Source organism: Dendropsophus ebraccatus, chromosome 4 (genome assembly GCF_027789765.1).
Source record: "Dendropsophus ebraccatus isolate aDenEbr1 chromosome 4, aDenEbr1.pat, whole genome shotgun sequence".
NCBI lineage: Eukaryota > Metazoa > Chordata > Amphibia > Anura > Hylidae > Dendropsophus > Dendropsophus ebraccatus.
Window position 1 is genome coordinate 115,187,300 of NC_091457.1, and position 25,908 is coordinate 115,213,207.

Genomic DNA, 25,908 nt, shown 5'->3' on the forward strand with positions numbered 1-25,908 from the left:
CTGTGCTCTCCGCTGTTTCCATATCCCGTCAGGTCCCGCAGCGTCATCCTGCAGCTGTCATGGACCTTCAGGCTGTGGTGAGTGAGTGGGGCGATCGGGTCGCGCGGGGCGGTGGGGGGGAGTTGCGGTTTGATGCGCCACCCACACCGCATCAAACCGCAACAACCCCCTGGCGGCCCCGCGCGACCCGATCGTCCCCAGCGCATCCCCCACCGACCCCCGGCACTCACCACAGCCTGGAGGTCCATGACAGCTGCAGGGTGACGTCGCGGGACCTGACGGGATGTGGAGAGCGCGGGCGACGGGACAGGTGAGCGGCTGCTGTCATTTTTGTTAAGTGATACTTAACTAAAATGACAGCAGGGGGGACATAATGCCGCCCACTGCGGGACCGCAAAATCTGCCGCCTGAGGCGGAAGGCTCATTCCGCCTCATGGCAGAAGCGGGCCTGCAAATGGTATTTTTTCACTTAAGAAGACACCAGTATTATGCTTGAGAAAGAGAGATTCCTCTCGAAACGTCGCACGGCATGTGAACGCGGACGTTCCATCAAGATCCTGATCCGAATGGACTAACAGAGCTTTGTTTGAGCTAGTGACTGTATATCTTCCTCGTTTACCACGCGATTTTGCACAAGTGGTGAAATGTTTACAGAATGTAAGACTTGAATTTTCATATAAAGAAAACCGCAACTGAATTTTGTGTGTGTGTTTACATTGGACTGATGCGTTGGGGTGGCAGGCCCCTTAATTACACGCACTAACAAACTCGAGGAAGAGGCAGTGATATTGTTGTATTATTGGACCAGTATTATTATGGCACTTGAAAAGATTATTACAGATTTCGCACTGCACCCAGAAGCCACAAATTTCCCTCTTGTAACAACTGCTGTGTAAGCAGAATCTGAATGGAACAAGAATGGAAACAAGAATTTTTTTCTGACAACAAACATAAATATGTCAAAAACTTGAAACAGTGAAGTTAATACACTTAATCTGAATGAAAATTCAAAACAAAGGTAAGACCCCTACCATGCCCTCTACGTCCTTGGAGACACCTTCAATGGGAGCGCACTCAGAGGCATGTCCGTAACAGAAGCAGTTCCCCCGGACCACCAGCTCATACAGAGCATAGTAATACTTTTCCTTTATTTCCTGTCGGGAATCCAGTAAATTATCCCCCAGAGTGTGGAGCCTGGTGAAATTAATCCTAAGGTTGGTGATCTTCAGGAGATCTGAAACGGGAAACAGAGAGGACACTATATACTGTATAGTAGGACCTAAAAAATCTGCTTAATTGAAAGTCCAGGACACTGCCCTTATGGATAGGAGTACAATGGATAGGAATACAACATAGTTCTGTATCCTATAGAAACTTCTGCAGCTTTGATTGTGGTAGATGACCTCATGTAGATACCAAAAAAATTAAATACACTCTTGGGTTGACATCCGAATACGGAACAAATTAATAGTCTGTATTTGTTATATGAAGGTTACCAGGAACATATGTGTGAGATATAAAGAGTATAAATGTGGGTTCTTTCCCTATCCTCCTGAGATGATCTGTTGTGTGTAACTTTCTATGAAAAATATACGTTACCTTGCTGTCTATGGGATCCCGGCCAGAGCATATACACATAGTATACGCTCCGGCCCTGATCCCTAGCGACGCCACAAACAACCGACATGTCAGTCAACTGACCCTGTCAGTGCACACTATGGAGCAAGCGGCTCCGGACGCTCGCTCCATAGTGTGCAGTGGAGAATTCTGATGTGGGCATGCACGGATGCGCCCGCATCAGAACTTTGCGGCTGCAGAGATCATCTGGCTGGCACTGCAGTACCGTGTGGGATGGTCTTTTCAGAGATCGGCTGTTCCGTGACCCGGCCCGTCTCATACTGAATGTGAACATAGCCTTAAGAGTCACTGAATGGAGTCTACTTGTGACCAGCCTTTATTCCTTACTCATAGTCACAGAACGCCCGGTCTCTTATGTAGTCTGCACATGGCCATAGGCTGTATCCATGTTTTCCTGACAGCCCTAGGGCTGCATCCAACACTCCAGACGCTGGGAGTCAGATACCGGGCGTTGGGGTTCAAACAAATGTTGGCGAACACAAACTTTCAGCAAGTTCACTCAACACTAGTTGACACCTTTTTCTGTCAGACATGTGATCATGGCTTAATACAGCCACATGCATGAGCCCTAAGGCAGGTCGCCTTCTCTGCACCTGCTACATACAACAAAGCAGTCCATGCATTGTTCTTGACTGATGCTACTTTCTAGTGTTACTGACTCTTATGCATTCGACTAGGGTCTACAGGGTGACACTTCCACTTATTCCACCAGCTGGGACTTGTCAGGACTTTACAGTAATCTGTTTTATAAACTCTTCACAAGGCTAGTGACTGGAATAGAGCCAAGAGCAATACCCAGTATCATCCGTTATACAGGGAGTCTGCCATGTATGGAAGTGCAGCAAAGCAAGAGGCTAAATCAGTAACAGCCTCAGACATCTTCCCTGAGATCACAAATAGCTCTTCAGCGTTCACAGGGGAGTCAGACATCCCCATAACTGTAGGAAATAACTCACCAATGATCTGTTAATTCTACTCTAAGTCTTCTGTATCAGCCCGCTCCCGGCTACTGGAGGATGGATCATAAATTAGAATGTTCCCCCGGAATAATATTATAGAAAATACATACCGCAGGATGTCACCATGAATACATTATTTACACGTAGTGATCCTGAATTACCTCCTGTACTATATTCTGCTAAAGAAGTCACTGTGGGAAGTATTATTTTTCCTTTACTGATCTTGAGTTACATGCATTATATACAGAGATTACAGAGGTACAGTACAGCCCCTTAGAAGTCTTTGGGTGCAGTATTCTAGATATATACATCTTGAACATAATATGGTAGTGCTTATAAGGTTACTTACTCTGAATACGAGGGCTGTATGGGTCCCTAATGTGTATAGCAGGATCCAGTACTCTGAATATCACCTAAAGACAAAGATAGAAGAGGATTACATACTATAAGACCGGAATAACTTGACATTATAATGCACTTTATTAGGGCCCATGGGATATGGTAGGTTTAGAAGAACCGTCAAAGTATCAACAAAAAACTCTAAAATATCAGTTTTAGATGCATGGAGTGGCAGTGAGGTCAGTGATGGCATAGTGGGGTTGAGATAGATGAGGTTGTCTTCTAGTGTCCAGGAGAACTACAGAACCAAATGGCCATGTATTGCAGAATTGTTTTCATCTAGAAGCATTACAGAGATACAATAGTGCCCCATGTTATGACTCTGTAGAACATTAAAGTTGTACAGAGCCATATTACGACCAGGTATATGAAGCCTGGCACTACTATGTTATACCTACAGTATACAACATTACAATGTGCCATGGTGGTTTATTTCCCTTCAGTCCTTACCTCACCCTCAGTGGATGGCTCAATTTCAGAATACCGAGATTCACATATCACATCGTCCACCCTTCTTTGGATAGTGCGTGAAATGTTTGCGAAGACGGCCGCACAGTCGTAAGCAAAGTATCTGTAAACCTGCCAACTCCTCCCAAAATCAGAAGATCGCTCCACTAACATGGCTGCCGGTCTGAAAGTCTAAAGCAAAAAAATAAATAAATAAAAATGAACAGACACTAGAGTTCTATAACATTCTCTTATAAAATGATATTAGAATGCTGCAGTGCATTTCATTACACAAGAATGAAGCTTTACTTAAAACGAGAAATCACTCAAGCCCCTTTTATAACACAAGGGGTCCCAAACATGGACTATGGACTATTGATGGGTCATAATACATTATGGGGGGCAAATCGCTTTAAAGTTATGTTATGTCTATGCATTGGGCCTCAATATAGTTAGTGGCCCGCATGAAGCCTGTGCCCATAATTTCATGACTATTATCCTTACCTTGAAAGTCATGATGAGATGAGTGAAGTGAAACTCTGCTTCAAGGTCCAACTGAATGCTGACCTCAGCGACACCTGTATTAGAAGGAAGACAACACAATGGGTTTCTGCCATGTATAAATGTTTTACCTAAGTTTAGATTGACCCCCAGCCCCCTTCTTCGGTCACATGAGGAGGGCAGGGAGATACACAATCACTAGACAATTTTTTATTCCATTCTCAAGGAACAATAGGAGCTGAATGCCATACGGAATCTGAATCTCTCTACATTTTTGTTTACATCTTTTTATGGATCTGAAGTGAATAATTTGACTTTTTGACTCCCATCTGCTCCTGAGAGTCGCTGTCCATGTCATCTATTTACGTCTGCATTTCAGTTTTTTTGTGTGCATTGAAGGGGTTAAATGGCCAAGAAGTTCCTGTGATGGGCTCTGCAAATGGGCCATGTAAGTGCAATCACTAGGACTAGAGATGAGCGAACCGTGTTCAGGTTCGAGTTGATCCGAACCCGAACGATCGGCATTTGATTAGCGGTGGCTGCTGAACTTGGATAAAGCTCTAAGGTTGTCTGGAAAACCTGGATACAGCCAATGACTATATCCATGTTTTCCACATAGCCTTAGGTCTTTATCCAATTACAGCAGCCACCGCTAATCAAATGCCGAAAGTTCGGATCGACTCAAGCATGCTCGAGGTTTGCTCATCTCTAACTAGGACCAATAGATATGCCCAGCTGAACAAAAGGGCATGTGCCTGGGGTGTATATACATCTTGGAGTGTAAATGGTTTAAAAATAACTTAGGTGACATTTTCTTGTTGTTTTTTTTTTTTTTGGTGGTGGGGGGACAACACTTTGTGGGAGAGGGAACTATGCTGCTACCATGGAGTCTTTCAAGTGAGGGCCCTAGTTTTGGTGGGTCCTGTTACTTGACAAGAACCAGTGCACGACTCCACTCTCTAGAGAAATTAAATTTCTAACAAGCAAGAATGAGGAGCATTGGCACAAGGGTAATGGAAAGGGATTGAGGGGGGAAATTAATACCAGGCCCTCTGCCCTGGGTGGTAAAACACAGTAATATGGGTGGTCCATTTTGTTCTCTGCCAGGGGCCCCTCTCTCATCTTTCTATGCTTTTACCCTAAACACGGCCATGCACTTCCTATGTTGGCACATGTCACTGCCCCCATGTTAGTGCCCAGATCTCTCTGACCAGATTCCGCTGGAAATAACAAATACATCAAAGAGTTTCCCCTTTGAAGCTGAATTGATAATAATGAAGGAATGAAAAACAAAGATTAAGTATCACTGATCTCAATATTCTCCTGGATGGACTTCAATAGATTCAGGCTTAAAACTTCTTAAGAGTCTAGATTCAGAATACAGTACATGTAGACAGAAATTACAGATTACGTCTAAATGTTTATTTCTGCAGGATGGTAAATGACTGCGGAGCTATAGAAAAATTATAACAACTGTACCCAGTGGTAGCCAACAATTATTAGAAAAAAACACAAATTTTAACACGTGGGTGCCATATAAAACTACATTCTACAGGGGAAATGAGCAATGACTCTTTCTCTGACTTTCTCTGAGAATCAGCAGTCAGATTTGCAGGGATTTGATGGTTAAGACCACCTACTTAAGGCTGGTCTTACTCCATCAAAAACACATGGTGGATAAAAGCGACCTTAGAGGTGAAGTTGCTGCTTCCCATAACTCTTAGGGTCTGTTCACACGTACAGACTTGCTGCGTAAAACTCGCACAGAACTCGCATCAAACTCGCATGAAAGTAGCAACGTTTTTTTGTGGTGTTGAACAGACTCGCTGCGTATTTATCGCTGCGAGTTTCTCGCACATATATTCACAGCGATACTGATTGCTATCAAGCCAATGTATGTGTATTCTCGCTGCGTGTTTGGTGCGATTTTTACATGCGAGTTTTGATTTTCACAGGCAAGTTCAACACCACAAAAAACGCAGCTACTTTCATGCGAGTTTGATGCGAGTTCTGTGCGAGTTTTACGCAGCGAGTCTGTACGTGTGAACAGACCCTTAAGGAGATCACAACGCAGGTGCTAAGTACATTTTATTTACCTGGTTAGAATTTAGAATGGAAGCTGTGATGAAATAACCAGGCTTGTGTACTATTTATCTTGCCACATTAATATGGACCGCCATTAGATGCCGAACATTTACAATCTGCTTCTTACATCTGAAGCAGAGAGGCAGCTGCATATACAGCGGAGGCATGCAGTAATATGCTGGCATATGATTCTGAGCAGAAATGTTCTGTTATCTTCCACCTGTTCCCCCCACAGATGTATTAACAGCATTTTGTCTGCTTGAACTTTCTACTTGGTAAAAAGCCAAAGACAAGTTTTATATCTATCCTGACACCCTGATATGAAGCACATTTAAAAAAAACAAAAAAAAAACGATCTCCAGATCTGGAAAAGAAATTGCCCATTGTTAATAATGAGAGACAACTGGAAATTTTATATTTCTTCAGTACTTTTAGGGGTCCACATCCAGAATACAACAAAGAAGCAGATCACTTTCTGCAACAATTTAGGTGATTACATTGGCCTTTTTTATGGGGCACCTAAGCTTGTGTCAATGATGGGGACACCTCAGCTAGTGGAAGTGATGGGGACATCTCAGCTAGTGGCAGTAATGGGGGCACCTCAGCTAGTGGCAGTAATGGGGACACCTCAGCTAGTGGCAGTGATGGGGGCACCTAAGCTTGTGGCAGTGATGGGGACACCTCATCTAGTGGCAGTAATGGGGGCACCTCAGCTAGTGGAAGTGATGGGGACATATCAGCTAGTGGCAGTAATGGGGGCACCTCAGCTAGTGGCAGTAATGGCGGCACCTCAGCTAGTGGCAGTGATGGGGGCACCTAAGCTTGTGTCAATGATGGGGACACCTCAGCTAGTGGAAGTGATGGGGACATCTCAGCTAGTGGCAGTAATGGGGGCACCTCAGCTAGTGGCAGTGATGGGGGCACCTAAGCTTGTGTCAGTGATGGGGACATCTCAGCTAGTGTAAGTGATGGGGACATCTCAACTAGTGGCAGTAATGGGGGCACCTCAGCTAGTGGCAGTAATGGGGGCACCTCAGCTAGTGGCAGTAATGGGGACACCTCAGCTAGTGGCAGTGATGGGGACACCTCATCTAGTGGCAGTAATGGGGGCACCTCAGCTAGTGTCAGTGATGGGGACACCTCTGCTAGTGTCAGTGGTAGGGGCACCTCAGCTAGTGTCAGTGATGGGGACACCTCTGCTAGTGTCAGTGATAGGGGCACCTCAGCTAGTGTCAGTGATGGGGACACCTCTGCTAGTGTCAGTGATAGGGGCACCTCAGCTAGTGTCAGTGATGGGGACACCTCTGCTAGTGTCAGTGATAGGGGCACCTCAGCTAGTGTCAGTGATGGGGACACCTCTGCTAGTGTCAGTGATAGGGGCACCTCAGCTAGTGTCAGTGATGGGGACACCTCTGCTAGTGTCAGTGATAGGGGCATCATGGCTAGTGCCAGTGATGGAAGCACTTCAGCACGTGTCAGTGATGGAAGCACCTCAGCTAGTGTCAGTGATAGGGGCACCTCAGCTAGTGTCAGTGATGGGGGCACCACAGCTAGTGTCAGTGTTGGGGGTACCTCAGCTAGTGTCAGTGATGGGGGCACCACAGCTAGTGTCAGTGATGGGGGCACGACAGCTAGTGTCAGTGATGGGGGCACCACAGCTAGTGTCAGTGTTGGGGGTACCTCAGCTAGTGTCAGTGATGGGGACACCTCTGCTAGTGTCAGTGATAGGGGCATCATGGCTAGTGCCAGTGATGGAAGCACTTCAGCACGTGTCAGTGATGGAAGCACCTCAGCTAGTGTCAGTGATGGGGGCACCACAGCTAGTGTCAGTGTTGGGGGTACCTCAGCTAGTGTCAGTGATGGCGGCACTGCAAACAGTATTTTTGAAGTACTAAAATAAAGAGGAGGATAGAGTGAAAATGATGCAGATGGCATCTTTTCTTTAATAAATTGCTTTAATAAAGTTGTATTACTTTTTAATGTGTGCACTTTACAGAGCAGGGGGTTTGTTTTCCTCCATATACCGTATATTACCATTTATAGTACACGTGTGGGGGGAGGCTTCCCGACACAATTGCGGAGGAGGATAGAGTGGAAATGATGCAGACAGCATCAAGTGACCAGACTGATCTCAAGTACATATAGTGGATTCCTGTTCATATTAAAGGGGTACTCCGGAGACAAAAAAGTATCTTTAATTAATGGGGCACTCCGGAGACAAAAAAGTATCTTTAATAAATTGCTTTAATAAAGTTACATTACTTTATAATGTCAGTATTGTGGTCCTCATATTGCAACCAAAACCAGGAGTGGATTGAAAACACAGAAAGGCTCTGTTCATACAATGTTGAAATTGAGTGGATGGCAGCCATATAACAGTAAATAACGGCCATTATTTCAATACAACAGCCGTTGTTTTAAAATACCAGCAAATATTTGCCATTAAATGACGGCCATCCAATCAATTTCAACATTGTGTGGACAGAGCCTTTCTGTGTTTTTAATCCACTCCTGGTTTTGGTTGCAATATGAGGACCACAATACTGACTGAAATATACGTAGTGTGAACCCAGCCTCACTATGCAGAGCAGTGGGTTTGTTTCCCTCTATGTACCGTATATTACTTTATATAGTACACGGGTGGGATGAGGCTGCCCGACACGATCGCGGTGTCCGGAAGCCTCAGCAGAGGGAGTGGTTTTTCCTATCCTGTGGTTTTTAAACTGGAAACTGTGCTGATTTCTGTTCTATAACCATGTGGTTTCCCTTAAAAAACCTAGCTCCTATTAATTTCAATGGAAGACAGTGAACCACATGAAAAAGAGTGTCATCCCTTCTTTCTACAAACTTCAGCTTTGAGCAAGCCATAGTCCAGTGCAGCTCATGAGCGAGGTTCTTACACATGTACACATGCAAATACAGAAAGTTCAGCCAAGAGCAATTAGCCATCATTGACTTAACCTGACTTCCATGATTTGTTGTGTTACACGTTCAATGGCCACAGTAAGAGACTTCAACTGTTCTTTGCGCCTCTAAATTTATGTAACTCTGACATGTTAGAAAGGTGTAGCCCCCCTAAGAGGGGTAATGTTTGAAAGCACATAATGTGTCTACTGTGGGACTACTGTTTTTAGGAACAGTCTGGCACCATTCAAGAGTCATTCTGCCACTGTATAGGCCACAGTGGCACCCTGGCACTGTTTAGAAGCTGCATTGGCACTATTTAGGAGGCACTTCAGAACTGTCAATGGTGTTGTATCAGTGTGTCAGTGTTGTATTTGAGGTTGGCCTCATAAGCAATTTTTACACCTGTTAATTCTTTGTCATCAGAAGTGTGCCGTGTACGTCAGATCAGGTGTCACTCTAAATATAGTCACAATACCAGACTAAAGCTTTTTTCTCTACTATAAGGCATGGAGGGTGGATGGGGCTGAGAACATAGGGCACAGCCTTTTCGTCTGATTTGGTAGAATAAAACATTATAATTTCAGGGGCCACTGAATTCTATTTGTGGCCCTAAGGAAGGTCACACATATCCAAAAACACTGTCCTTCTAAGGGTGAAGCCACACAAGTTGCCGGCTGGCAAACTAATTTGCCGATTGGCTGCTGCATATTGGCCGTTTGTGGCCATTGACTTGGGTGGTTTCATCCTTGTAACGCTGTCATCCCTTTCTCACCACCACACTGGATTCTAGAAAAGTTGGGTAAATAGTTGTCTTGGTGGCTATCCCCCAGAATCAAATATAATCACCTGACCAGACATGTAAACATCGCAAGCTGCCCGGGTCCTTCAACAACTTTCATGGACAATACTTATTTTCCATGATTTTAGACTTGAATAATGGAGATATGAGTCAGGGTTTCCTGTGGACATTGGAAAGATTAATATATTCTTCCTAAGCCCTAATTTCAGCCCCTCCCCTGAGCTCCAAGGGATGTAAATTGTTCAAAATAAAATAGAGGAATTTTAATAGGACTGCAGATAAAAAGCTATTGGGATAAGCTGGTGAAATCCTCAAAGCCTTTGCGTCCTTTTTTCTTTTTTACAGCTTTAATCCCAGAGAAGAATATATGTAATTAAATTAAACAACTTTAATGAGGAAAAGGAAGGAAAAAAGAGGCAGACAGGGGCTTAGCGGGATTGTAAGGCGGCCAGACAAAGCATTGTAGGTATGTCCCTGGCAGATACCACACACAGGCTTTTGGGCCTTGTAGAGGGTTAACTATTCCTTTCAATGCAGTTTGGAAAAGCAGAACTGCTAATACACTATGTTATATATAATTATATAATTATTATTATTATTATTAGTCGGAATAGGGGTTTACAGTCATGAAAGACCACAATATTAAAATCCTAAAAAATCAAGTAAAACAAGAGCATGTCAATTGTTAGGATTCGGACTGTGCGTTCGGCTCAGCGTCCATAGCAACCTGAATGCTTCTGGTTTTTGCTATACTCTGCTCTGCTGCTCCTGGTTGTAGCAGTGTCCAGTGTTGCACTCCACCTGCTGATCAGCACTATGTGTTTGGGATCACAGTGATCTAACTGACAACTGACTCTCCCAGTTAGTTGTCAGTATCTGGGCTGGTCCTTCTAGTCCTATAAGTCTTTCACTCTGTCTTTAGTTCTCTGCCTGTGATAGTGCCTAGTTTCTAGTGCCTTGACCTAGCATTCCCTGGCCATGTGTTTATAGTGTTTGTGACCTTTGGATTTTGTGACCTTGACTTCGCTTTTTGGATTCCAATTTTGTACCTCCGCTGCCCGATTGTTACCGACCCTGATCTCTGACCATTCTGTTATTGTGTGAGTTTGTCTTGTCCTTGTTTTGTGTTACACTTGTTACAGCATAGGGAATGTTGCTCAGTTGTCCGCAGTTGTCTTAGAACTGTTGTGGCAAGTAAGTAGGGTCAACCGGGGCGGGTGCCAGTTGCAGGGCCCCACTCGTCTGTTGTCTACCCAGACCATACCTGACATCAACAGTCAGACCGTCAGTGTTCACAGTAACACATGGTGGGGGGGGGAATCATGAAGTACGAGTATGAAGTACGAGTGCACCAGTCTTAAATAAGGCCCCGCCCCTTTTCCCGACCAGATTCACTAAGAGGTGCATGCCTCTTAGGGAATTCGGGCAGCTGGGTGCCCGAACCTGAGCCCGGCGTACCAAATCTACACCTATATATGGCAGGAGTACGCCAGGGAGAAGGGGCGAATCTGCACCTTCTCCCTGGCATATGCCACGGGCGGAACATTGATAAATGTCCTCCTTAGTATCCTCTCCCGAGGGTGCTAATATTCTGCAACACAGAGACATGTGCTTTCATGTGATGTGACATTGGCAGTGTCATGATGTCAGAAGGTAAACAGGAAAAGTGGGAAGTAACAGGATTGGAAGCACAGAGTATTTCAGAAGAGGAGTGGGCTGGAATTGAGCAAAACAAGTTTAGAAAACAAAATGTAAATTTACCGTTCTCCGATTGCCACCACGCCTTCTTCCTGTCCTCAGCAAATGTGGTAACAACATTTTCAATACGATGGCTGATGGGATTGGTCAGTCGGTTGTAAGGTCTCCGCGAGTCACAGACAAAACACTTCTTCTCGTCCTGGTGATTACAGTGTAAGGTGATATGTTTATATCAAACTTTTTAAAAAGTTTTAGAATCAAATAGAGATCTGTAGAGAATACATGCTGTCTTAGGGTCCTATTAGACAAAGCGATTTTTAACGATTAACGATCGCAAACTAGTTTATTGTTAACCTGAAATCATTCACCATATTACACAGAACGATAGTCGTTATTTACGATCGTTTACTCCATCTGATCCCCGCAAAAGAATGAACAATGTGGAATGACATTGAACAATTACTGAACGATCAGGGAACAATTAATGATTTTAGGGCCAGATCTGAATAAACGGCACAAAAGCGATTTTTTGATTGTTACCTGCATTTACACAGAACTATTTAATGATTTTCTGCACGATAAGCGCCCTGTGTGATAGGGCCCTTATTATCACTTTGGTTACATGTTCCTGGTAGTTTTGAGCTGATCTGTCAAAAGTGTTCGAGTGTTCGCAACTTAAAGACTCGACATTTGATACCGGTGGCTGCAGAGATTACATGCTGCCCTAGGGCTGACCGTAGGTTGTATCCATGTTTTCCTGGCAGCCCTAGGGCGCCATTCAATCTCTGCAGCCACCGATAATCAAATGCCGAGTCTTTCAGTTGCCAACTCGAGCACTTTTAAAAGATCAGCTCAACACTAGTCCCTGAGTGCTGGCCCTTTAACTGTGTATGCTCCTCTGCAAGTTCCCTATGTCTTAGTAATAGGACAGAGTGCTCGTGAAGAACTCAACCCAATCACAAGGAAAATTGTGTAGCTGTTCAGTCACAGCCATTCAATCCTCCAGTCCAAGGCAGGGATCGTAAAGCTTGAGAGCTGATAAGCACATCTCCTTCAGCTTCTCACAAATACACAACACAGCACATATTGCTGCAGCCTGGGGAGGTCAATAAATGCCCTATTACACGGGACGACTATCTTAAGAAAAATCATTCTATTTAAATGTTAATCGTTTCGTGTGTATGCAGCTCCCAATTGAAAAACACCTTGCGTGTCATTCGCATTTTTTAAACTGACCCTAAAATAATTTTTAATTGTTTGCTAAATGTACTCATCATTCGTTCTTTTATTTGGATCAGAAGGAGTAAACGATCATAGTAACAATCTTAGGGTCCTATTCCACGGGCCTAACAGGGCCCGATCAACGATGTAAATGAGCGCCGATCTGCTAGATCGGCGCTCGTTTACTGGGCCTATTCCACGGCCCCGATGATCGTTAGCAAGGGCTTGCCGGGACATCGTTACTGATGTCCTTGCAGCCCTTGTTTCATACATTACCTGTCCGGGCTGCAGGTCTTCTTCTTCCACTCCCGCGCCGCAGCAGCTTTGGAGCGGGGCTGTCTGAACTGACAGACCGCTCAGCCAATCACTGGCTGCAGAGGTTCCGGCCAGTGATTGGCTGAGCGGTCTGTAAGTTCAGACAGCCTCGCTCTGAACCTGCTGCCACGCGGGACCGGGAGAAGAAGACCTGCAGCCCGGACGGGTAAGGTATGATCTTTTGAAATCGTCACGCACCGCTATTCTACTGTAGCGATGCGCTGGTGGCGAACGATGATTTTAGGTTTGAACCTAAATGAACGATCAACCGATAACATGATCATCGGCTGATCGTTCTCTCTTTTCCACGGAGCGATGATCGGCCGATTATCGCTCCCTGGAATAGGCCCCTTAGTAACAATTCTTCTTTGTGTTATGGTAAATGATTTCAGGTCATTCCCACAAGCGATTGTTTGTCGTTAATCGTTAAAAATCATTTTGTCTAATGGGACCCTAAGCCCTGGACTCCTTATATCTACACTCCAGACCACCATGGAAGCGGATAATATCAAGTCCATTGCCATAGACATCCAGGTAAGAGGATCATCTAGACCATGAGGGAAACAGATATTAAAGTGGTAAAGTGGTGATTAAAAAAAAAGTTTTCAAATCAACATGACAGGATTTATGATAATCTTATGATTCTTAAAAGTACTGAAGAACAGCTATAGAAGAACACACAAATTTAGTGTCATATGGCGACAAATGCATGGGTGACCATGGAACACTTGTTCGCTTATCTAAAAGTCGAATAGAAAAGGGTTGTCCTAATGAGGAAAAAGAAGCATTCATGAAATTTCCCTTAAAGGAGAAGTCCGGAAAAAGTTTTTTATTAACGTATTGTTTTGCCCCCCAAAAGTTATACAAATCCCCAATATACACTTATTACGGGAAATGCTTATAAACTGCTTTTTTCCCTGCACCTACTACTGCATCAAGGCTTCACTTCCTGGATAAAATGGTGATGTCATGACCCGACCCCCAGAGCTGTGCGGGCTGTGGCTGCTGGAGAGGATGATGGCAGGAGGACACTGAGGGACACAGGGCACTGGAGGGACACTGAGCATCCCTCTGCCATCATCCTCTCCAGCAGCCACAGCCCGCACAGCTCTGGGAGTTGGGTCGTGACATCACCATTTTATCCAGGAAGTGAAGCCTTGATGCAGTAGTAGGTGCAGGGAAAAAAGCAGTTTATAAGCATTTCCCGTAATAAGTGTATATTGGTGATTTGTATAACTTTTGGGAGGCAATACAATACTTTAATAAAAATTTTTGCCAGACTTCTCCTTTAAAAAGTAATGTTATGGTGCTCCTTGAGTTTGCATTACATGGAGGGGTTACATGGTTTATAAGACAATGTTTTTGGCTTTGATACTTTTTGTTAATTAATTGCACATTTTGTTTTTACAGCCTTTTGGCATCACTTACCTGAAGATGACTCACAATACAGTAGGGTTGTGCTCTGTGCAATCCACAGGTTGACGTGGCCTTTAGTTTATCTGCCCGGCCCACAAGAAGATCCCCAGTGGCAGGATAGCAGCTGCCTTGAGAACAACCATGTGGCTGCTCAGGATACTGGGACGATGCTCCAGCAGCCAGCACTGTGGGAGAAGGAACAATTTCAGAAGTTTATATTAATATGTGCATAGTGGCCTCATAACATTGCACATGATGTCAGATTCTGCCATTTTGTAAATGCAGAACGATGATAGATACAGTTTTATTGGAGGTTCTTTGGGTCTTAAAAATGAGAGCTAAAGTAACATCCATCAGAGAAGGGCGAAGGGACAAGAAACTAAACCTCCAGTGAGAAGAAGGAATCTGTGGCAGAGATTGTGAAAGTAACCTTAGTGTCTTTATGGATCCAAATGTAGCAAACCATCAGTTCTGGAAGTATTAGCTATGTACAAGGCTTCAGCAGACAGAACTGCAGGAACATCTCCCTCCTCCCAGTTTTACACTAGTTTTATAGGATTTGTGAAGATTCTGCAAGCAGGTAAATAGGCAAACGTGCTGCTTGGAGGTGAGAAGGATGACATTGTCTCCCACACTCCCAGAAAGAACCCTTGTGTCTCTCTCCACCGCACACCTGCTCCATCCCAATATAGACTGTGCCATGACGTGTCCTGAAAACATCTAAATACGTTCTAAAACCATCTCATAGAAATAAAAGCGAACCACGTTCATTCCTGTCTCTCCCGAAATACACTCACAGAGTGACCAAGCGACACCTCGCCAGAATGTGCGTATATTTAACAACTGCATCTCCCCAGGACGGGCCCCAGTGCACCAACCCCCTATCTCTCCCATGTCAGAATTCCAGTGCCACCTCCCTGTAAGACAGTATCCCTGCCAGGACAATTTGCTTTTTGTTGCAATTCCCATCTAATCATTTCAGAGGAAGAATTTTGATCCTGTCAGTTATTGTGCTTTCCAGAGTCATCACTCCCACATTCCAGCTGGGAAATCCCTCTGAGCGGAGATCAGAGCTTGGACTCCCACCATCTGACTCACAGTGGACAGGTTTGATGGCACTGTACTGTAACCCTTTAAGGGCTTTACACTATTAGCAGTGGCTTTGGTAAAGGACTGGTACCACATGGGTTGTAGCTGGCATTGCAGGTCTTGGAGAGCTTCTAGTAATTCCTATGAAAACATCTGTCATCTTTTTTTCCCATTTCCAGGTTATACTGGGGGCATTCTGATGGTAATCCTTTATGCAGGTCCTCAATTAATTTCCTGACCTGCAAAGCTGCTGCAAAGAATACGTCTCACTTTGGATGACCCAGCATGTCCCTGCATTACACAGCCAGCCCCTTCATTTCAGTGGGCAGTATGTAATGCTTGATTCCTCCTGTGGAGGCACTGCAGGGGAATTGAACAGCAGTTTCTAGATTCCCTGCAGATAATAGGAAATTGATAATGGTCCCAACATCAAGACACCTAGGGGGACATTTGCTAAGCAGTCTAATCTGTTTGACTAATCTAATGGGGATTGGTGTATATTTTTTTTCCAATATCTTGTGATTGATTTGTTAAAATGTAGCACTGCCATAGTGAATTTATCTAAGTAAAAAGTTGCAAAAAAAAGTTCCAAAGATTGCGCAACCATATTCACCTGGTACTGACCAGATGTAGGCCTGCACCTGCGCCTGCGATTTTTAAAAAGTCACAAATTATAGATTAGGCACTAATCTCAGATTATTTAGACTTTTGGGTAAATACTCAAAACAGCCATAATAAGTTGCATCTAAAAAATATTGACCCATCGAATACAGGTTCATGAATAGAACAAAAAATGGGTAAAAAATTCTATTATTCACCTAAAAATAGACGCAAAGCGCATGATAAATTTCCCACTTGTGATCCGATTTTCAGGAATGTCTATAGCAAACGGAAAAAAAAATCTTTATAAATTAATTTAGCAATTTACAGTATGTAGATATGAAAGTATATGCTATGAAACTGCAACTTCCAGCTCTATGGTGATTGGTGGTCACAGCTGTGGACTATAGAGGCCACATAAATAGTCACGGAGAAACAAGTGGCCCCACAATTCTTCAACCAGTGGCACGACTCGGAGTATAATCTCTAAACAGGCCCTCCACTTACTATGTTACATCTATGGCTTATGTAGCAGAGGGGCTTTGGAGACCATGAGAACCTTGTGCAACTCCTATATCTACACCACAGTTACCAACATGGCATTCGGTAGATAAATAGTAACAAAATATTATCACAGTCACTTAATGTCAAGAACTAGGGCTGGGACAATGAAAAGGTTAATGTTTTGCTTGTAAAACTGTATTTCCTCCATCAGAAGCCCTGGCACCTATCCCATGTCTTTCGTCTCTCATGGCGCAGTGCTATGGAAAGCACAATGTAGGTCTGCAGTGTATCCAGCCTCGGCCTGCTTATCTTCTAATAACATCTTTTGTGACTGTTATGTGAAATAATAAGCATGAATGGTGATTTCCTGTTGGTTCTTTTGCGCTTTTATTCAGCTTAGAACAGATATAATCATTGGCTGAATATGTTGACTTTTAGAGCTTGTCATGTCTGCCCTGTATAGGTGCTGGTTGGATATTCTACTTTGAAGAAAAAAAAATGTATTTTAGTAAACATATTTAGAATGGTGATATTGTTTTATTTGCATTATATTCTACATCTGATCAGATCTTAATTTTCACTTTTTATCATGGTAAAGGGTTTATAGTTATAATGACAGAAGGAACTTCTAGTTAAGGGGGAACTATCAGCGGGTTAGACAAATCTAACCTACTGATAGCCCCCTATAGCATGGGGGAGAACGAGGAGGAAGGTATGTATCTTACCTTCCTCCTCGGCATTGGTCCCACGCTGTTAGTCGGGGTAAACTCCTCTCCAGAGCACCGTTAGGAGCAATGCCGCATCATCTGGCCCGCCCCTTCTAATAATAATCAATGAAGGGGGCAGGTCAGATGACGCGGCAGTGCTCCTAAGGGTGCTCTGGAGCGGAGTTTACCCCGTCTAACAGCGCAGGACCAGCGCTGAGGAGGAGGGTAAGACACATACCTTCCTCCTCAGGGTCTCGGGTGCTATAGAGGGCTATCAGCAGGTTAGATTTTTTCTAACCTGTTGATAGTTCCCCTTTAATAAAGAGTTCTATTAGGCATATAAACATGATAGATTATGCATCTTTTAACTACTGCTATTGCTATGGTGCTCTGGAGGACTGTCCATTTACACAGAGAGATTTATCTGACCAATTTTGGAAGCCAAAGCCAGGAATAGATTTGAAAAGAGGAGAAATCTTAGTCTTTCCTTTATGGCCTGTTCTCTGTTTATAGTCTGTTTCTGGTTTTGGCTTCAAAAATCTGTCAGATAAATCTGTCTGTGTAAACGCACCATAATACATGGTAGCTAGATGCCTATGGCTGTATCTATGATTTCTCTGACTCCCGAGGGCAGCATCCAACTTCTTCAGCCACCGGTATTCAAATGCAGAACAATCAGACTCGAGCATGCTCCAGTTGTGCTCATCTCTACTGGTAACCTATTGCTTTAAACAGCCTCCATTCAATACCACATTCCTCCTGTAGTTGCTGGTTGTTGTCAGACCTGCAAGGAAATGAAAGCTGATCGCTGGGGTTTTAGATGCCAGATCTGCAGTTATTAACGGCTTAGATGTCAAGAAGTCTCAATTTAGAGTTTAGGCTGGGTCGAATATAATGGTTAGCAGTGGGCCCTTGTAGCACTGATGTCCTGGGTTTAAATCCCACCAAGGATGACATCTGCACAGAGTTTGTATGTTCTCCCTGTGTTTCCTCCCTCACTCTAAAACATACAGATAGGGAATTTAGATTGTGTCCCCCTCCCAATGAGGACAAAGATTGATCTATGATTTAGTAATGACAAGCTCTGTACAGCGCTGTGGAATACGTTGGCGTAATATAATAAGTAATATTTATAAACCAAAAGGGAAAGCAGTTCTTTCTTTTCCACTAGTGATGAATTTCTCTTAGGCAGGGTGTACTGGAAGAAGTGTCAGTTGCAGTATACTACAATACAGAAGTATTGCAGTGTGTTGTACAAGCAGTCTAGTGGGTAACAGATAGTGACAAGGGAAGACAACGGACAAGCGCAGCCCCAGAACTGACACCTGCCCCGGCTGTCCCTGCCTACTTGCCACGTCAATCCTAAACGGCAGCGGACAACTGAGCGACGTTCCCTAACCTAATCTGGTGAACACAAAACAGAGACAGATGTACAAACACAATGAAAGGGTGGTCAAAGGTCCTAGTCGGTAACAGCTGGTTAAACGAGGTACAGAATCCGGATCCAAGAGATAGTCAAAGTGCACACCAAAAGTCAGATAACACGGAATAGAAGTCAGTACAAACGCTAGGTCAAGAAAACACAAGATAACTAGGCTCTATTGCAGGCAAGGTATTGAGACAGGGGAGGATACTTATGGGGCTTGGAGCAGGCGTGATTGGGGATGAGACTCCAACCCCCAGGACAGGTCATCAGTCAGCATTAAAACACTAAAACACCTGATGCCATTTGGCCGGGGTTGGTGGATCAAGAATAAAAAAACGTTGCCGCGCCCCCTGCAACTGGCCGGGCCAGTCACAAGGGAGGCCGTCGCTGCGCTCCCTGCAATGCCAGTTGCCAGGGACACCGCTGTCAGGAAGCCAGCCACACGCTCCAGAGCTGCAGGGAGATGGCCAGTCCCTGACAGTGGGAAGACAACTCACTTAGCGAGCACATCTTCCCACTGGTCCTAGTGGTTAGTGGTGGTTAGACCATCAAAGATTAAAAGTTTTGACACCAAAAGTTGTTTGTTTTTTTTTTTAAATACAGTTTAAGGCCAGGGCAACACTGCAGCTTTTTGACATCTGAAGTGCACAAGATTTCATGTAAAATCACCTCCAGAACAATTTTGAAAAAAAGTGATCGCATCTACTCCAAAATCCTACCACTGAAAACTGCGGCTGGTCCTGCAAAAAAAAACCAAGCCCTTTCACAGTCCATTGATGGAAAAATAAAAAGAATTATGGGTGTAGGAATATTATATAATAAGGGTTTTTTAAGTAGCAAAAATGACAAAAACTATGCATAATTACTACCATAATTATTATACTAACCTGCAGGATACATTTATATATACTGCACAAATTATGTCCAAAAAACAGTGTCTCATTTCATTTTTTTTTATTCATTTTTTTCCCGACAGATGGATCAAACAGCCCATCCCGGCAAAATTAAGGAGCAGCTTATAATAGTAAGAATAACAGTGTAGGAGGTGTATGTGGGGTGGAAGAGTCTTTCCGTAGAGCTGTCACTACTGCCATGTTTTATAGGAGGGAATAATAGACAAGTTCTGTAAATAATACATGCATACACAATGACTGGTGACTGATCTATATACACATCATGTCCTTGTATGCAGAGTTGCTGAAGGACCAACCAGTCTTTGACATTGAAGGGACTCAGCTAGCAGTCACCTAATATAATTATTACAGTCATTCCCTTCCCAACCTGGAGGGTTTGATTATAATCTGCAGGCCTGTCAGTGCACTACCAACCCAGGATGTCATGGAGAACAATTATAAATAATCTGAAATGTGAATAGGCATATGAAAGAAGCATTATCTTGAGCGATGCTTTGTGTGATGCTTATATATAATGCATAGCTGTACAGTGTATAAATAACAATACATTTATCACCCCCATTAATTCCTTAGGGAATGCATGATATACCATATAGTTACCACACTATAGCAGAGTGTGGTTTTAAAAGAAGCAGCAAGTCCCATGTGTGCACTACTGCTACATTCATTTTCTATGGAGCTGCCAAAGATAGCCAAACTCGCTGTGCCGATACATAAAGAACAGAGCAGCGGGCATGTGTGACCTGCCTCTCCATTCAAAAGAAAAACTCGGCTCCCTGTTCTCAAGATCCCCAGTAGTCAAACTCCCTGGGATCTCATCCGAATATCCTAGCCTGTTGATAGGGCATAAATGATTTAACTTGAAATACCCCTTTAAGGCTGGTTAGAGGTCAAGCCAGTGCTCTTTAGTTATTTGACTGACAGGAAGTCTGGAAGACCCCCTGTCCCAATGACCAGCACTTTATGTCACATATATCCAGTGCTATGAACCTCCACATACCTTCCATGTGTGTGACTCTTTTAAGCTGCTGATTGTAGGTTGCGTGCCCCTTTAAACCATCCATCCCCACGCTGGCTGAGCATGGGAGAGTTGATCAACAGCTGGAGAAATGGAAGCTGCCAACCGTATGACTAGATGTATCCAAACCCAGCACATTCCTCCCGACTAAACGCAATCTGGCCGTAATAATATTATAATGAAGTAATATCAGGAAAATTATGTTACAGCACAAATATGTAGCCTGGCTCGACGTTACTACAGCTGCGGTGGCTGCAGAACAGGGATACGATTGTTCATGGCATCCATACGATGGGAAGTATAAGGCTCTCCAGGGAACTTGCTTGCTTGGTGCCAACGTGTTCCATAGTGTTATCGCAAAGCGGCATCTGTATTCAGACCCTCAGAACAATGTGCTTTCTATCATGTACTATTTCTATAGCAACACAGCAGAAGTCTACTTTTAGAACTGTTATATTTAGGTTGACAGAGCCACAGTATGTATGGAACAGTCTCAAAATCGGATACCACATAGTCCCGAACTATTGCTGCTATTGATATTGTACCCTAATGCACAAGGATGAGGTTATAAAGAAAGGTCTGCCTTTTTTCCATAAACAGACAAACTCGGGGCGATGCCTGGTATTACACACTATACTTTTTAATAGTGTTAAAAAAAACTCAAAAACTAAGGACAACTGTGGCATTATTTCCAGAAAAAAAGAACCCTTTTACCCAGTTGTTTTTGTATGGCAGATGTGCACTGGGAAAATTTAGTGTGGGTTCACACAGTAGTCAGCTGCCAGGATCAGAGGTAACGCTAACCCCAGCTGTTAACCCCCTAGATGCTGCCGTCAATAGTGACCACAGCATCTAGGAGGTTAGATGAAGGGAGGGGCTCCTACATGATATTGCAGCCCTTGTGATGTGATCATTAGGTGCCATTTGGTTGTCCAGTTATCTGCTATACAGAAGTACTTAACTGTATTGAAAAAGTACGTTTTTAAACATGTAAAAAAAAAATATATATATATATAAAACACCTAAAAATCTAAGTTATAAAAATAAACATACTTGGCAGTTGGTGAATGCAATAAAAAGAAAAAAAAATGGAATAAAAATAAAAGTACCAATAGAAAACACAGTTCACTCCTCTAAAACGGACTCCTCATACAGCTCAACAGATGGAAAGAATAGTAGTAAAACAAAGCAAAACCTACATTTCGTGTTGCTGAAATTCTGCTGAGCCACATGATGCAGTTAACATGCAGAGTAAGCACCATAAATATAAAACCTCTCAAAATGCTAAATTATGTGGTTTTTATACACCCCACAAAAAAAAAATATTTTGGGGGCTTTTCATCACATTGTATGGTAAAATAAAAGATGGCATTACAAGAAGAAATTATCCAGCAAGATATAAGCTTTCATACAGCTAAGTCAAAGGAAAAAAACAAAGTCATGGATTCTTGGGAGGCAAGGATGAAAAAAGTAAGGACAGGAAAAACTGATATGAGCTGGGTACTTACTGGTTTTATTTCGGGGGGAGGTAAGGTTCAGGTATGTTGGACTTTAAGAGCCCAAATCTTTTGTTCTCAGGAACATAAGCCACTGCCTGGGTCTAAGCCCTCTTCTCATCATTAAAGTAAGGCGAGTGTACCTATGTATGGGGGTATCTGTAGAGATTGCTGTCAGCAGCAGTTTTGTAGTGTGAATGATCATTTTAAGGCTATTTAGCAGGGAAAGGTGGTCATCTGTTGATAATGATGGCCGCAAATAATAATCATGATCATTATTTACGCCCGTCCTTATTAATTGATGGACGCTTTTTCCTGATAATATCCCGCAGTGGGAGCATAGCCTAAAGGGTAAAACAGCTGTAGGTTTTTAAAGGTACTAATCCAGCTTTTACATGTATCATTCAATGACAAAAGGCTCATTTAGGTTCCATTAATAGATGATTGATCCTAATATAGAAGCAGCAGGAAAGACTTTATTAAGATCCTGTTCTGGACACGACGTCTCTGAAACATTCTGAGCTACAGAGACATCTGAATGCAGATAAAAACCACTGATCTGTTCTACCCAGGCTGTTCAAGGGTATGAGTACATACATCCTCTTGTATCATTGGAATATATCATCAGTTACTGGTGGGGTCTATGCATCTATCTGTATATATGTAAGTGCCTGTACTAAATATGTATGCTCAGCTATATCCGTGCCAAAAAAGCTTCCTGCAAAGCTGGGAATATGTTAGACTGGAGCAGTCAGTCTATGTATAGACTTTGCTGTCACTGTTCTAAGCTAAAAGAGATTGTAACAGAAGTAGAGATGACGTGTGCGACTCTTTGTCTGGCTCTATTATTGGGAGCAGTCGGGCTTTGATTATTGGTACAATGTAGGATGAGCATTATTGGAAGGCCAGCAAACCCAGATCACTTATAGAGGTGATTTCTTCCATGAGCTGTTTACACCAAGGACTGCATCTACAACAAAGGGCATCCTCTACAGGATTCTTTACTGTAAGAGCAATGAGACTATAGTACTCTGTGCCAGTGGAAATTGTTGTGGTGATCTCACTGAAAGACTCTGGATCCGTTTCTGGTGAGGAATAATATTACAGGTTATAGTCACTAGATCCTGGAGAGGAGTTGCTGATCTGGGGAAAGGTTTATTGAGGTATTTTTTGTCTGGATCAACATTGGAGGATAAATAGGATGAAGTAGATACATATACTGGATGTCCATTTTCAGCAGTACAAACTATGTTCTTATGTTACTTTTTTAGCAGCCATGCTTTTTGACACTATAAATAGGTCACTTTAGTACTGTTTGGGGATAGTGGTCAGCGGTGTTAATGGAGGATTTGACAGACCCTTCAAGAATGTTTCACAAACTGATATATTGAACATGTGACTTTACTTAATTTTTTCAGACTTTCAGAAATCATCTGGTGCCAGAAAGTTATAAAACTTTGTAAATTACTTCTATTAAAATAATCTCATGTCTTCCAGTACTTATCAGCTGCTGTATGTCCTGCAGGAAATGGTGTATTCTTTCCAGTCTGACACAGTGCTCTCTGCTGCCACCTCTGTCCATGTCAGGAACTGTCCAGAGCTGAGGCAAATGCCCATTGAAAACCTGCCCTGTGCTAGACAGTACCTGACCTGGACAAAGTTGCCAGCAGAGAGCACTGTGTCAGACTGGGAAGAGAACAGTCTTAAAGACACAGTAGCCCAGATTTATCAATTTAAGACAGAAATCAGACACTTTTCTGTCTCTGACAGATGGGAACCATTCATAGTCCACAAAAGCTGAGCTGTGATTGGTTTCTTTTTGTGTTTGGTTTTTGTCTTAATAGTTTGATAAACCTGGGCTAGTATGCTTGATTATTAAACACAAGGTGGAACATGTACTTGATTCTTCTCTTCTTGAGCAGTTCTCTAGGGCTTGGCATTGTGCTTCATTGGTCCACCAGGAGTCAGGCTGCATCTGAAGTAGCTTTCACCCATCACTTAGTCCTGCTTAGGGGGTGCTACCCCATACCCTTAGCCTGCTTCACAGAGGTGTTTTTTTTCAGGGGTGCAAAGGCAACTTTTCCTCTGGTAAGCCCTGTGCCTCTGGAAGTCCTGAAGTTCATAAGATCACTACCTGCTAAAGAATTATTCCTGACCATCTGTTGTAGTAACAGCAACACAGAACAGCTTGACCTTCTGTCATGGTCCAATCAACATCATAGGAATTTTTAAGGATACACTTCACTTGCAGCCCACAGCATACCACTTGTGCCCTAACAGTATGTATAGTCAATCCCTAACTATGTCTTTCTTCCGGGGACTTCTCCTTTGACTCATCCTAATATCTTTGCACAATGAAGGCTAAAGGGCTGCTGTCTCCACAGTCTTCAAAGTCTATTCCAGAGCGAGTCTCTTCTCACACTCTCTTCTCCACCACTCACAGAGGTTGTTACAAACAGGGAGGACAATTCAGAGGACACCCCCAACCCACCCTGTGAACATATCTACACAGTGCAGGACAGTATCCTAAAGCACAGGAACTGATCCGGATAGAGCAAAGCAGCCAAGGGCCTACATATAAAGGTGGTATAGGGACAAAGGTCGAAGCACGGGCACAAGTATTCTTTTTCTCTCAAGTATTCACTTCTCAATTATTCTTTTAAAGTTCTGGCAGAGTACAGTACTACATTGGGTTGGAACTCTCACGACAAACTCCTCTCTACTTTTCTGAACTCTCTACTCTTCTCAGCACTGCTATCTTACTCTCTACCTCAGCAACTCTCAGTACAGATCCAGTGAAAGCAAGTCTGTATCAGTCACGTATTATTCACCTGTATAACCAGAGACTTGCCAGTAAAGAAAAGTTTTATTTATTCTACTGGGACTCAGTGATCATTTGCACCAGCACCTACACACACGCTACACCGTCCTTGGGTCATTCCCCCTTTCTGTGGGCACCGGGTGCGTCATATCTCTACTCCGGACCACCGTGATAAGCGCCCAAGGGACCCATCACAACCTGGCAGTGGCATCACACATAACCATCTAGCAAGTGACCGGTCGCAGGGCTGTACCACACTAGCTCTGGCACTTCCTAAACTCATGTCCTTTAACAGGCTGTCAGGTAACGTCCACACAGCTGCTACCCAGGTAGAGGTCATTTGCTTTATCTTCCAGCCCACTGCCCTCGCTCAGCAGATAGGCTCTAGTTTTGTCTCCCTCACTAGGCACAGCAGCTTCTCCAGGCACCTCACATGGTTCCACCACCTCACACCTTCTAGCACCTTTCTACCAACTCTGTAGCATAGAATGTCAATCAATGCTGCAACATTTGTACCCATGGCTGTGCCAGGCCCTACCTGGAGTGTGATGATGTCGGCATCACCCCCTGCAAGCTGGCAGACAGGGAAACTACTTAGACCTAAGGAAGAAGAAAAACATTTATGCCACCCCAACTTACAAGCTGGCAAGGTTTCTATGGGCACTCTGACAGTGTTTATGAAAGCATTCTTTATCTGGCACTTTTTGGCAATGTCTGGCTGTCAAGCAGTTGTGCAAAACGATGCACCATGGTTTAAGTAAAAGTTGTACCGTGGTAAAAGTTTCTGTGAAGACAATTCTAGAAGATTAGCATATATATGTGTACATATGTGTATGTTAATAAATAAATTAATGTTGACAATCTGATAATTCAATGGCATATAACATCTGTTATTTCAAAACATTGTCTTAAAATAATGTCTGTTATTTGCCGTTAAGTGATGGCCAT

The 25,908-nt window shown here is 43.4% G+C and overlaps 1 protein-coding gene and 1 long non-coding RNA gene across 3 annotated transcripts in view; one reads left to right on the forward strand and one right to left on the reverse strand.

Annotated features, from left to right (window-relative positions):
* LOC138788687 (uncharacterized) overlaps window positions 1-17,106 on the forward strand; it is a 53,735-nt gene extending 36,629 nt beyond the window's left edge. Inside the window, exon 3 of the long non-coding RNA XR_011362631.1 lies at window positions 14,380-17,106. This is a non-coding gene — a long non-coding RNA (uncharacterized lncRNA). The remainder of the gene's footprint in view (window positions 1-14,379) is intronic.
* LAMB2 (laminin subunit beta 2) overlaps window positions 1-25,908 on the reverse strand; it is a 64,087-nt gene that overhangs the window by 28,876 nt on the left and 9,303 nt on the right. For both annotated transcript variants that reach the window (XM_069966797.1, XM_069966796.1), the window contains exons 3-8: window positions 14,398-14,570; window positions 11,497-11,632; window positions 3,948-4,021; window positions 3,447-3,635; window positions 2,947-3,010; window positions 1,032-1,234 (exon numbers count right to left, since the gene is read on the reverse strand). In XM_069966797.1, coding sequence (XP_069822898.1) covers window positions 1,032-1,234; window positions 2,947-3,010; window positions 3,447-3,635; window positions 3,948-4,021; window positions 11,497-11,632; window positions 14,398-14,570 — 839 coding nt within the window. The remainder of the gene's footprint in view (window positions 1-1,031; window positions 1,235-2,946; window positions 3,011-3,446; window positions 3,636-3,947; window positions 4,022-11,496; window positions 11,633-14,397; window positions 14,571-25,908) is intronic.